The sequence below is a fragment of the Stylophora pistillata genome, chromosome 9 (genome assembly GCF_964205215.1).
Source record: "Stylophora pistillata chromosome 9, jaStyPist1.2, whole genome shotgun sequence".
Taxonomy (NCBI): domain Eukaryota; kingdom Metazoa; phylum Cnidaria; class Anthozoa; order Scleractinia; family Pocilloporidae; genus Stylophora; species Stylophora pistillata.
The window spans coordinates 5,028,488-5,041,197 of NC_142527.1; the positions used below are offsets into that span (position 1 = coordinate 5,028,488).

At 39.3% G+C, this 12,710-nt stretch overlaps 2 protein-coding genes across 6 annotated transcripts in view; one reads left to right on the plus strand and one right to left on the minus strand.

Moving 5' to 3' along the window:
* The window catches only part of LOC111338472 (uncharacterized), an 11,811-nt gene extending 5,929 nt beyond the window's left edge, over positions 1-5,882 (minus strand). Inside the window, exons 1-10 of one of the 4 annotated variants that reach the window (XM_022944988.2) lie at positions 5,564-5,882; positions 4,575-5,242; positions 4,174-4,287; positions 3,739-4,083; positions 3,464-3,514; positions 3,208-3,281; positions 3,021-3,087; positions 2,040-2,173; positions 1,760-1,825; positions 885-965 (exon numbers count right to left, since the gene is read on the minus strand). In XM_022944988.2, the coding sequence (XP_022800723.1) occupies positions 885-965; positions 1,760-1,825; positions 2,040-2,173; positions 3,021-3,087; positions 3,208-3,281; positions 3,464-3,514; positions 3,739-4,083; positions 4,174-4,287; positions 4,575-5,242; positions 5,564-5,665 (1,702 nt within the window). In that variant the 5' untranslated portion in view covers positions 5,666-5,882. Of the gene's footprint in view, positions 1-884; positions 966-1,759; positions 1,826-2,039; positions 2,174-3,020; positions 3,088-3,207; positions 3,282-3,463; positions 3,515-3,738; positions 4,084-4,173; positions 4,474-4,574; positions 5,243-5,563 lie in introns of all 4 variants that reach the window. The other 3 variants (XM_022944989.2, XM_022944987.2, XM_022944986.2) reach the window with 3 other exon arrangements.
* Positions 5,872-12,710, plus strand: part of LOC111338473 (4-hydroxybenzoate polyprenyltransferase, mitochondrial) — a 12,309-nt gene continuing 5,470 nt past the window's right edge. For both annotated transcript variants that reach the window (XM_022944993.2, XM_022944992.2), the window contains exons 1-5: positions 5,872-6,492; positions 6,861-6,982; positions 8,565-8,650; positions 10,109-10,242; positions 10,770-10,958. In XM_022944993.2, coding sequence (XP_022800728.1) covers positions 5,875-6,492; positions 6,861-6,982; positions 8,565-8,650; positions 10,109-10,242; positions 10,770-10,958 — 1,149 coding nt within the window. In that variant the 5' untranslated portion in view covers positions 5,872-5,874. The remainder of the gene's footprint in view (positions 6,493-6,860; positions 6,983-8,564; positions 8,651-10,108; positions 10,243-10,769; positions 10,959-12,710) is intronic.

Genomic DNA, 12,710 nt, shown 5'->3' on the forward strand with positions numbered 1-12,710 from the left:
TCTATCTATCTATCTATCTATCTATCTATCTATCTATCTATCTATCTATCTATCTATCTATCTAAAGGTTAAACCTTTTCTAAAAACAGAAAACCTAATTGACATTTACAGGTCAATAATTGAGCCTTACTTTACATATTGTTGCATTGTTTGGGATAGTATAAGTGAAACACAGATTGTTAATTTGCAAAAGCTTCAAAACCGTGCAGCGCGAATAACTGCCACTGGTGCTTCCTATTTGCAGAGATCTAGTGATGTTCTCTGTAAATTAGGCTGGATGACATTAGAAACAATGAGAAAACGTCAAAAAGCCATTTTGATGTTTAAAATACTGAATGGTCTCACTCCCCTGTACCTGTCTGAAATGTTTACCTATAGCGCCTCTTTTCATGATTATGGACTGCGATCTTCCAGAATGAATCTTGCGCTCCCTAAAAGTCGCACAGACTTTTACCAAAAAAGTTTTGCATTTACTGGAGCAAGAATCTGGAATGATTTGCCAAACAGTTGAAAGGAAGAAACTTCGCTAAAAAAGTTTACTGGACTATTACTATCAGCACCAGCAAAACTAGTTCTAGAACATTAAGCTTTCTAATAGTAAATATATAACTTGTATTGCGTACGGATTTTAAGTAAACTAAATTTTAATATCGCTGTATATTTTAATTTGATAAAATGCCGTATTTAAATAAAGGGTTCCGTCCATCCATCTAGCCTCGTCTCTAACCCGAACCTCGACCCGGAGTCCAGCGCACTTACCATAGGGCCAGCGCAAGCGCGTCTTGAAAGAGGCAGTGCAAAAAAAAAAAAAAAAAATGGATGATGAAATTGAAATAAAAGGACTTATATACGAAAGCAAGGAAAACAACAAATAAATTTCTCACCACTGTCATATCTGGGTTTAGTTTTATGAGTCCGCCACGAGAAATCTGTCAAGGGTGTCTGAAAAGAAGGACGGTATGGGGCTGTGGAAAGGAAAAGAAGGCAGAAAAAATTTTCTTTTCTTTTCAGTCATAACTGCAAGCTAATTTCCGTGTAAGATTGGGAGTTGGTCTGACTTGTATCAGACTAAATAAATTGCTATATAATTTGACGTTATGTAATGCTATATATCATGTATCATATTATTATCAATTCATCAGTGTACTGAAATTGGAGTTTCTACGACTAAACTCACCTAACAAAATTTAGTTAAAATTCATCTGGTTTTAATGCTCTTCGATTAAGTGTTGTAACACCAGAAACCGATGTGATTACGGTGGCCAATCAGAACAGAGGTATGTTACAAGGAGCCAATGAAAACTCAGAGGAAATAAAGGCGCGGGAAAACGCAGACAACCAAGTCGCGATCAGTTTAGGTCTTGAGTCTGATTGGTTAGGACAGTGTGCAAGCTCTAAGCCAATCACATAGCAAAGAAATGTTAAGCCGTGGCAATCTCGGAGCATTTTCTTCATCTTATTGACAACCAAACCGCTTGATAATCTGAGCGCTTTTCGATTTAGCGTAGTAAAGCCAAAAGCAAAGCAATCACAATCGTAGCAAGGACGGTGAGTAGCTAACGATAACTCGACGTAAAATCAAGCAAACTGACTGAAGCGCGGAAAAATGCGTGTGATCAAGTTGTGATTGGGTTCAGTTGGTATCTGATTGGTTGACAAAGTGGTGTGAGTTTCTGGACCAATCACAGAGAGAAATAAAACGAAACCAAAACAATCCTAGATTACTTTCGACACTCACTGAAGAACTTCTCTATCTTACTTGAATTAATGGCGGCGCCCCAGGATAAACTTGTCAATGGAGTCTTGGAACGAGCATTACCTGTAACTGAAAAAAGAGGGAAAAATGCATATTTAAAGAGTCAGCTGAAGAAAGCTCCAATGCATGCTCAAACCGAAAAAAAAAATGTGAAAATCTGGGCAGACCCAAACCTAAAAATGACTAGCAAGGAAAGTAGACAACTTTAAAAGTTCATTTTCCCCTAGGATGGCTTTTATCTCATCTTATTCCCCATTTTTTTTTTCAAAGCAGATTGAAGTACCTGGTGTTGCTAGCTCTAGGTAATGTTCGTTTTCCTTGTCATCATCATCAAAGGATTTATCAGGTTCTGGAGTGAAGCCAGGGTCACAAAATACATCATCATCCTCATCATCATCCACGATAAACATGTTTAGACTGTAGCCAAAAAAATTGTCAGTATAATCCAGGGCTTAACACTAACCATAGCCACCTAGCCACAGACTGGTAGAAATTCAGTTTTGGCTAGCGGTTTTTGATCCCCACAGCCTAGTTTGGCTAGTAAACAAACTGAAATTGTTGTAACATTTATGTTGTCACCAGCCACTTGGCTAGTAAGTTGAAAAGTTAGTGTCAAGCCCTGAAATCAACACTGTATAAAAATCATTTGACTCCTAAGATCTGACTGAATATTCTTCCCTCTTGCTGTTGCACACTCCCTTGTTAATTATTTATGAGAATTTGGTGTTAAATCAGGATAACAAGTTCTTCTTGATAAGTTTGAGTATTCTCATTACCTGTTTGCTGTTTAATGTATGGATACTATGGGGAGAAGTTACATGTTAATCACTCCTGGGAGTTAAAAGGTTAATCATTTGACTGACAACATAGAGTCTATATACGCTGTACAGTTAGTCTTTCAACTGATGATCATAATCAGGAGCTGGCAACCTGCGAATTCCAGCAGCTACTCTCCACAATTCAGCTAGCTACTATGGCCATTCTATCTCCTGGTTTTTGCATGTTTCTTGCTAACATTTTGTCTCCTTTTTGGTTGTTGGGTGAACAACATGATCAGTTTGCTGTGTGCCATGTTGAATGGACGGAAGAGATAGATTGGTGACAAATCTGCCTTGATTACCACTGAACTGTCTCCAGCCTACTTAGTTCTAATACACACCTACTTCCAAAATATATGAAATCCCTGCATAATGTTTCAATATTAGGAATCATAAACTCATTTTCAGACAATAATTTATGCACAGTGTAATTACAATACCGTTACCTTGATTCTGTTTTTCTCTCTTTGGCAGACAATTCTGATTGTTTGGGTGTCCTGATATTCTGTAAAACTATGTAAAAAACATCATCTTTTTACTGAATTTAATATGTCTCAGGATCAGGTATCAAATAATGCAGTGATCAGATTCTGTAGCCATACGAAAGCTAAAAAATTAAACAAATTTTCTTACATTGTTCAAAGTCATCTACATCATCACTTGTACTCTTCTCTGGATTGTACTTCTCAAACAACCTTTCACTTAAGCTAAAAACATTCAATGAGTAAGAAATATCATTTACTACTAATAATCCACTTGCTAAATTTTTTGTGTGAATAATTTATTAATTGTCAATTACCTCTCATTAATTGATCAGTCAACACACACACACACACACACACACACAAAAATAAAATGTATGTGCAAGTAGTCAAGTTGCTTTTAATACCTAGCTTTTACAGGACTGGTTACTTCAACACAGCAGTTACTGGCACCCATACTATGAAAAAAAAAAGACAAAAAAATGTCATGTTCAGTTATGTATACCAGTGAAACCCTAGATAGAAAGTATTTTACTCTTAACCCATAACTGAAGCATCAATGTCCAGACTGTGAACAGAGTAGGGTTGTAAAAAATTATAATGTTTACATGTCACAGAGAGACTATGGAGAATTATGAGAGAAAAGAAAGACTGCCTTGAGTAGGTACTTATTTGAATTAACCTGGTTTTAGCTTTGATAGATTCTATTGATATATACATTTCCTCATCATTATCATCATCATTGCTGTCATCATCACTTTTTCTGTCAAAGTCAAACGAGGAAGACATCACTAAGTTTTGCTTTATTTTACTATCCAGGAGATCCCTGTCATCATCATCATCACACTTGTCGTCATTGCTTTTGTTTAAACACCTGTGGTCCTTGTCGCCATCTTGACTATCACTACAGTAGCTGTCAGTGTTATCAAGGGAGCTGAATTCTTGAAGTTTGGAGACCTCACAGTCAATAATCTTGACTGGACTGTTAGCTTGATTAATATCTTCAAAGTTGTTATTGATGTTGCTTCTACAAAGGTAGGAAAAATAAAAGTATACGCATTAAAAGAGAAAAAAACTTGCAAGTCTTCCAATAAAATTGTGCTCATTGACTGCTTACCTGGGTGTGGTCCTGGTTAAATCTATTGATACAGCACCATTGCTGTCATCATCTGTCTCAAAGTTAAACATCTCAGCTTGTTCTTCTTCTAGGCCATTGCATTGTACATCTTCACTGTCAACATCATCATCATCAATATCAGTGTATGTACTGGTAAGTCTGTTATTGAAACTGTTACTGTCACATGGCTCGTCACTATTATGATAGGAACCAGTTTCATTAAGTCCAGTAAACTCGCTGACTTTTGCAGGACTAGCACATAAACTGATATTTTCATTGCTATCATAGCTGCAGTCATTCCTATTAAGACATAAAGATATTTCTTTACAATGTGAATTTTCAGAAAAAGCAAATTCCTTGTATTTAAGCAAGAAAACTAATTCACCTTGCCTTCACCTTACCTGGACTTGGACCTGATCAATTCCCCAGATGAATTCCTGCTGCAACTGTCACTAATTTCCAAGGAATTATCTAAGGCAGATGAGAAGCCTTCTTCAGTAATAATGGGTGATTTTACCTCTATGATATCATTATCATTCTGATTACACCCATTGGCACTGTCATCAGCATCAAACTCATCATCATTTCTGTTTTTGGTCTCATCATGATCATCATCAGTAATGTCTGTGTTTCCCTCATCATCATCATTATCAATACTGCTTTCTTCTCTGTTGTTATAAAAACAAGAATCCTCAACTTTGGAGGCTTCAGTGCTTTCTGTACTGTTTACCGTTTCCAGTCCGTCTTCAATGCAAAGTTCTGCCATGTTAGATCCCAAACTGTCCCTCTCCAAACTTTTTCCACGTGTGCCAGTCATCAGATCATTGTTTTCAGAAAAATAAATTTCTGCACAGTGTTGAGAATCAGTTGAGGATTCTTGATTTTCATTTGAAGCATCCCCTAAAACAACGTCACAGATAGCAAAGTGATTGCCAACGTCTTTTGTATCGTTAGAATATATAATCACACTTCCAGTGTCGTTCTCCTCCTCATTAATTTCTTTTCTGCAGTCGTTAACCAGAACAATTGACTTGGTATTTGTGATGATACCATTTGATAATTTGACCAGCTACGAAAGAATTTGAAAACATCAGAATGGATTAGACACTCACGCAAATATTAAAACACGCATAGACCAAGATACATGTATGCTAGAATACCTTGCTCGAAATAGGTAGTTAAAATCGGGCATGCAGGCACAGCTGATTTTGGTCACGATCTAGGAAGAGTCTTCTTAGTCATTTAGATTTCATGACACACATTGTAGATTTAAAAGCGTTAACTTAAGATAAAAGATACAATGGACTAGATACTAAAACAAACATTTGCTAGTGCAATGCAAGCATTCCCTCAGAAAAACTGATCATGATTTCGATAAAAGCTGAATTACCTCTTCAATTTTCGCACCCAAATTAGGCTGATCAAACCATCCAAATTTTTTACCCATTTTCAAAAGTCGTTCTTCAACGGATTTCTTTGAATATACCTCCATCACTAACTATTGTCGCTCCTTATAGAAATACAAACGAGAGACTAACTTTACATTCGAATTTTAGCGCTAAATGAATTTCGGTCAAGAAGCAGTTTGAGACGGCGAGGTTTTAAAAGATTGAGAGAAGTTGATTGGTTGGCTGTCAATAATCTGACCAATAGTAATCGCGTGAGTGGCCAAGCCTGATTTAGTAGAAAACCAAAAACAATATGGCGGTCTTGACTGTTGTGAAAACCCTCCCAGTTTTCAAAACAAGTTTATCTATGGTCAAATGCTTTTATAGAAATTCATCTTTTACTGACAAGGTGATTCTTGCGCGCCACTTATGTGGATCAACCATCTGGGGCAGAACGTCTTGGTTTGATTGTCAAAAAGGTTCTCAAAATTGCACCGCGCAACGCGCGAAAGTAGAATTTACGCCTAGACCCAACACATTCCAAAGAACTCAATCGACGTTTGCAGAAAATGACTCTTTTCCTAGCTCCGGATGTACCCTTAAGTTTTCAAAATGGCCGTACAGTGTCGAACTGAGGCACTCAAAAGTACGAGGAAGCAGGTGCTATTATTCTCGACGGCAGCTGAATACGGCAAACCTTGTGGACAGTTGCCCTTCGGGTGCACAACCGTATCTCCGTTTGATTCGTTTCGACAAACCAATAGGAACGTGGCTCTTGTATTTGCCGTGCACTTGGAGCATAGCACTTGCAGCTCCCGCAGGCTCCTTACCAGACCTCAAATTGCTGACCCTTTTTGGAGTAGGGTCACTTGTGATGAGAGGGGCGGGTTGTACTATTAATGACATGTGGGATGTTGACTTTGACAAGAAGGTGAGCGGGTGAAACATTGGTCCAAAACATTTCTAAGAGTGGAGAACGTAACTGCTAGGGTAGAAGAGGGTTAATCCCCTTTAACTGCTTAGATCTGATTGTTAATTCTCTCCTCTAGCTGCTATACTTTCCTTTGTAAATTAGTTGCAAGAATTAAGTGTTAGATCAAGAATCAAAACAACTTCTACCTGATAAGTTTGAGTATTCTCATTACCTGTTTGTTGGATAATGTAAGGAGATTATTAGGAGAAGTTACGTATAAATCACTTCTGGGACTTAGAGGGTTAAATAACATGAATATGGCATGTCCTTAGGAATTGATTAAATACGTGTATCTTCTGATGAGGAGAATTTGCAATTCCTATCAGGTGACTCGAACTATTTCTAGACCTCTGGCAGCTGGATCTCTGACACGTTTTCAAGCATTGGTATTTCTCGGAGCCCAACTGAGTTTAGGACTGTCTATTTTGCTCTCTCTCAACAACTACAGGTACTAAAACATCACCACTCAGTTATTAATTTATTTTATTAAATTTCTGATTGAAACAACATAACAATACTTCTCAGTAGACTGTTTGCTGCAATGATGATGAATAACTCTTAGATTAGGAAACTAAAAGAATTTGAAAGATGCTCACGACACTTCTGACATTCCTAGTACACTATGCAGGACAAGTCATGCATATGAACCTAAGTCCTGGCTTTGTTTGTTGTAGAGTTCTGGGTCATGTTTATTGTAGGTACCCTTGATTGAGAGTCAGTCGATACTCAATGGATATGTATGATGCACGATCCTCGCAGTAGATAGCGCTATTTATGCAATAGCGAAAATCAGACCTGAAAAAAATCAGGCCTGTACGGGACTCGAACCACTGACCGTATAGGCCTGATTTTTTTCAGGTCTGATTTTCGCTATTGCGTAAATAGCGCTATCTACTGCGAGGATCGTGCATCATACGTATCTAATACTGCAGTTCAAAATATGTGAACTTCATATATTTATTGTATCTTAACTCAATGGATATGTTAGTCAACACTCAGTCAACACTCAGTCTATAGTTGGTCAATAGTAGATTGATACTAGGTCCATAGTCTGTCAACAACCAGGCTATAGTTGGTCGATATAGCAACCAACTATTAGCCTAGTGTCGGTCAATATATGAGTCCACAGGAGGGAGACAGACATCTCAGCTGACGAATCGACTGACTATCGACAGAGTCTCAAATGAATATCAGCCAACTATTGACTGAGTGTGGAGTGAGTGTAGACCGAGTGTCAGCCAAGTGTCAGCTGTCATATCAGCTGATTTATTGGATTATTATTACACGACTTGGGCAGTCAGAGGGCCAATAACTAAAATCAACCAATCAAAATGCCTATTGCCGGTCAATATTCTCTCAGTATTGGACCGGACACTATCCCGAATGGTCCCGAATGATACCGCACTTGTGTCCCTTTGAACTTCAGTCGTGTAATAAATCTCTTATTAACCAAGCTTGCTCGGGACTGTACTGGAAGAATATCGGCCCTATGTCTTTTTTGTACAGACCAAGCGCAGCTCGGTCCGTACTGTCAAGACATTGGGCCGATATTCTCCCAGTACGGCTCTTGTGCTTGGTTAATAAGATATATGTATGAACCAACTCTCTATCAATATATTGACCAATTGTTTTGTTCAGACTACTAAATAACTTCAACTTTCGATGACGGTTTAAATCACCACTTTTAATCCAACGAAAAGACTGCTAACTTCAAGCAAAAGCACATGTTCCTATATCCCATAATACTAATGCAACAAAAATGTCCTTAGTAGGGTGGTCCCATCACAAGTCCAGTCTCACTTGGGGGCGTGATATCCTCCCACTGCGGGTCCGGGCCTGAACACCAATATACTGGTGAAGAGTACCTTCAGTTAACATACTCTGAGTTCTCTATCAAGCTTTGAACCATGAAAAGCAAAGGTCTCAGGTTTGATTCCTGCTTGGGACACATGTTTCTTTGCTGCACACTTGTGACCTTGATTTCATTTTTTTCACTGTTTCCCCCAATTTTTTTCTTGATCTGAACACAGTATTATCCTTGGAGCTGCATCCCTTGGACTTGTTGTGACATATCCTTTGATGAAAAGAATCACTTACTGGCCACAGGCCTTCCTTGGTATGCTGATTTATTGTTCTTCTTAATGTACTGTAACAACAAAAAAAAAATAGTTCAAATTAGGAACTGAAAGAGAACAAGTTTTTTTAATGTCTTTCATTAAAGGATGTCCCACCCGGCTCATCTCATAGTTGAGAGTCACCTATACCCGTTTGGAAAACTCAGTCACGCAAAAATAGCAACCGCCTCCCAGTTAGCTCAATGGATAGAGCACTGGACTGTTGTGCGGGAGGTCGAGGGTTCGAGCCCCGGCCGGACCAACACTCAAGGTCTTAATAAAAATAATTGAGAAGAATATGCTTCCTTTCTATAACATCAAGAAATGGGTAGATATTCTAGTCTTCTCAGATAGGGACGAATAAATGGAGGTCTCATCTCCTGCAGGGTTAGGGGTAGGAGACGTTAATTTCCCATGCACGAGATTACTGTGTGATGGATGTCCTCCCCCGGGGTGGGTGGGTGGGTGGGTTGGGTTTAGGTGGATGAACCTAGTAGGGGACTACGCGTTCTATTGTTCTTCCACCTGTACAATGTACAAATCTTTAGAAACAAATAGTTAGCCTTTTTATGCATCACAAATTATATCCAAAACTCTTTCATATTCATGCAAAATTCAAGACACCATGCTGAATTACTATTTTACTCTTCTTGTCTATGGGACAAAAGATGATGTAATGTCTCATTTTAGTTGTTCAAGACCCTGGCAGTAGACTGGTCTGTTTTGTTACTTTTGTTCAGATCCACATGAAGTCCATCTCTTGTCAACATCTAAACACAGTTGTTTGGGAGCAATACATACATTTTAAAAACAATAAAATAGCTGGAAATTCATCACATAATCGTGTTTAATTCAGCCCTTAATTCATGGGTCATATTTCTATAAAAAAAATGTGTTCATGTGGACACGAATAGATCTTACCATCTTTAATCACAGATAAATAAAAATTCAAATCATGATTCACCAGAAAAAAAAATCATCCAATCACGCTTCATGTAAAAAGTATAGGGGACCCTCATAGTTGATACTTAACTTGGAGAGCAAAAAAAGTCACAGCACAGGGTACTGTAAGAATCATGAGCATAACACTGAAGCCAGTTTCAAAATCCTATGACAGACCAACACTCAGGGTCTTAAAATAACTGAGGAGAATTTGCTACCTTTCTTAATATCAAGAAATGGATAGATATTCTAGTCTTCTCAGATAAGGACGAATAAACTGTAGGCCCCGTCTCCTGCAGGGTTGGGGGTAGGAGACGTTAATTTCCCACACATGAGATTACTGTGTGGTGGATGTCCTCCCCTGGGATGGGATGGGTGGGTTTACTGGACAAGCAGTAATTGGTGCAAGCCCTTGCGGTGTCCCTGCCTGTCGACGAATCTAATAAATTATAAATTACTTTTTAGCTGTGGAACACAATGAAGTTGACTAAATCTTATCTGTGCTTATTTTAAATCAGGGATGACATTTAATTGGGGTGCTCTTCTTGGCTATGCTGCAGTTCAAGGAAGCTGTGATTGGTCAGTTTGTTTGCCACTGTACGTTGCAGGAATTAATTGGACACTCATTTATGACACTATCTATGCCCATCAGGTTAGTGTAGTGAAATGCAAAATGACAGTTCTCTAGATGCGTTGGAATGTTGGTAATTATGTTACTAAACGTCTTAGTTGGGAAAAATATGGTTGATTTTTAGTTGAGGCCTTGGTGCTAAGAAGTGTGGGTTGGAGATTGAAATCCAGATGTCTTCACAGTGTTCTTTAATTAGACACATGAGTATCATACCTGTCTTGATCTGAAATAAATTTTAATCCTGGTAGGCTAGTTTTTGTTTTTGTTTTTTTGTTTTTTTTTTTATGGCCAGTTACCAAAAATCCCCAGAGAACACTGTGCCTTTTACAATTGGTGTGCAATGTTATTCCATCCAATTCCATTCAAAACTTATTGCTGAAATGTTCCCACCTGGCCGTGATTTGACTTCTTTCAATGTCATCAAAATGAACCAATGATTGCTTATTTTAGGACTTCCATAACATGGATAATTACACCATACAAATGAACAAAATCTGTCATTAGATTTGAGGCACCTTGATGATTTTTTATTGATTTTTTTCACACAGGATAAGGACGATGATGTCTTAATTGGTGTCAAGTCCACAGCATTGCTATTTGGAGATCAAACAAAACCTTGGTTAACAAGATTTAGTGTTGTCATGCTAAGCAGCCTTGTTCTTGCTGGAATGAACAGTGATCAGACATGGCCATACTATTTGGGACTGGGCAGTGTTGCTTCCCACCTTGCATGGCAGGTAAGTGTCTGGTAAATGTTTCCACGGGAATAATTTGTCATTACAGCCCCTAGTTGTTTGAAGGATGGACTGTGCCATCCACTGGACAAATATGTATATCCAGCGAATAGTACGTTATGTTTTGTGAACACTGATTTGTTGAATCTCTTCACCCAGTTGTGTTTAAATGAGCATCAGTGAATTTAATCCTGGGGGATAACCCTTTGATGAACTAGCATCCCATCCGGGGGGGGGGGGGGGATAGCAATACTCCTAGTGCCTTCATGCTATGGAAACCAGAGTTAAGTGCCAGCCTGATGGGCCACTTGGCTCATCAACAGATCTGGCTCCGGTTGTTCAAAGGAGGGATAATGCTATGCAATGGATAAATCTCTATCCGGTGGATAGTGCAGTGCGTTTTGGTAACACTTATCCGCTGGATAGCGTTTTCTGCCCTTTGAACAACCGCAGCCTGCTGGATAGTGATTCAATTGTTAGGTAGTGTTATCTGCCCTATAGGGGAATCCTTGTTTACAATATTTGCCTCGTGAAGGTGTAGTCTGATCGTCCGGGTGAGTGTAGTCCTGAGAAGGACTGTTGTCGGTGGCAGTGACTGACGTTTCGACAACCTGTGCGGAAGTCATCATCAGAGTCAAGTGAATGATTGTTGTCAGTAGAATGTTCGTTAACTAGTGCGTCCATTTTGTCGTGATAGTCAGTTTTGTCCATATCAACAGTAACTCGTCCTTTGTCGGCTGGTAGGATAACTATGTTCTCGTCGTTTCTCAGTCGTTTCAGTGCGCGTTGTTCGTCTTTAGTCAAGTTGCTGTCATGTAGTGACGTTGATTGTATAGTGGAGGCAATTCTGCTTCTGATGTTATCCTTGGTCGGCTCAGATAGTTCTCGTTGCCGAGACAGGGCAACAAACGAACGAACCTACGACAAACGAACATTCCACAACCACCTTAACGAACAAAACACTGACATACAGTTTACCAGAGAAGTCGAAGAAAATGGCAAACTTCCTTTTCTAGACTGCCTGGTAAGCCACAACGACAACTCATTACGAACGACAGTTTACAGGAAACCGACACACACCGACAGATTACTAGACGAGTCATCCTACAACCCTACATCACACAAAGCCACAACTATCAGAACTCTAACACGACGCGCACAACTAGTATGTGACTCGACAGACAGCTTATCCGACGAGAACAAATACCTTCACCGTGTTTTTACGAAGAACAACTACAACAACGACTTCATCCGACGAAACACTCACCGACCCACTACCACTACCGAAACAAACGACACCGCAACCCCTACGACTACAGCAACCATACCGTACATAAAAGGTATGTCTGAAAACATCTCGCGCATCTTACTACCCTTCAATATCCGCGTCGCCCACAAACCCATCACCACACTACGTCAGTTACTAACCAACGTTAAAGACAAAGACGAACCGAGGAACAGACAGGGAACGATTTATAAGATCAATTGTTCCGACTGCCAAGCCTCCTACATCGGTGAGACTGGCAGAAACCTCACAACAAGACTGACTGAACACAGACGGGCGACGAGGAAAGGTGATGTCAGCAATCACATTGCTGAACACCATCGACTTACCAACCACAACATTGACTGGGACTCTGCGCAATGCCTAACCTACAGCACTGACTATTTTCAACGACTGACTCTGGAAAGCTGGTTTACTAACTTAGAACAGACTCCCCTAAACAGATGTCAACAACTACCCGCCCCATACAA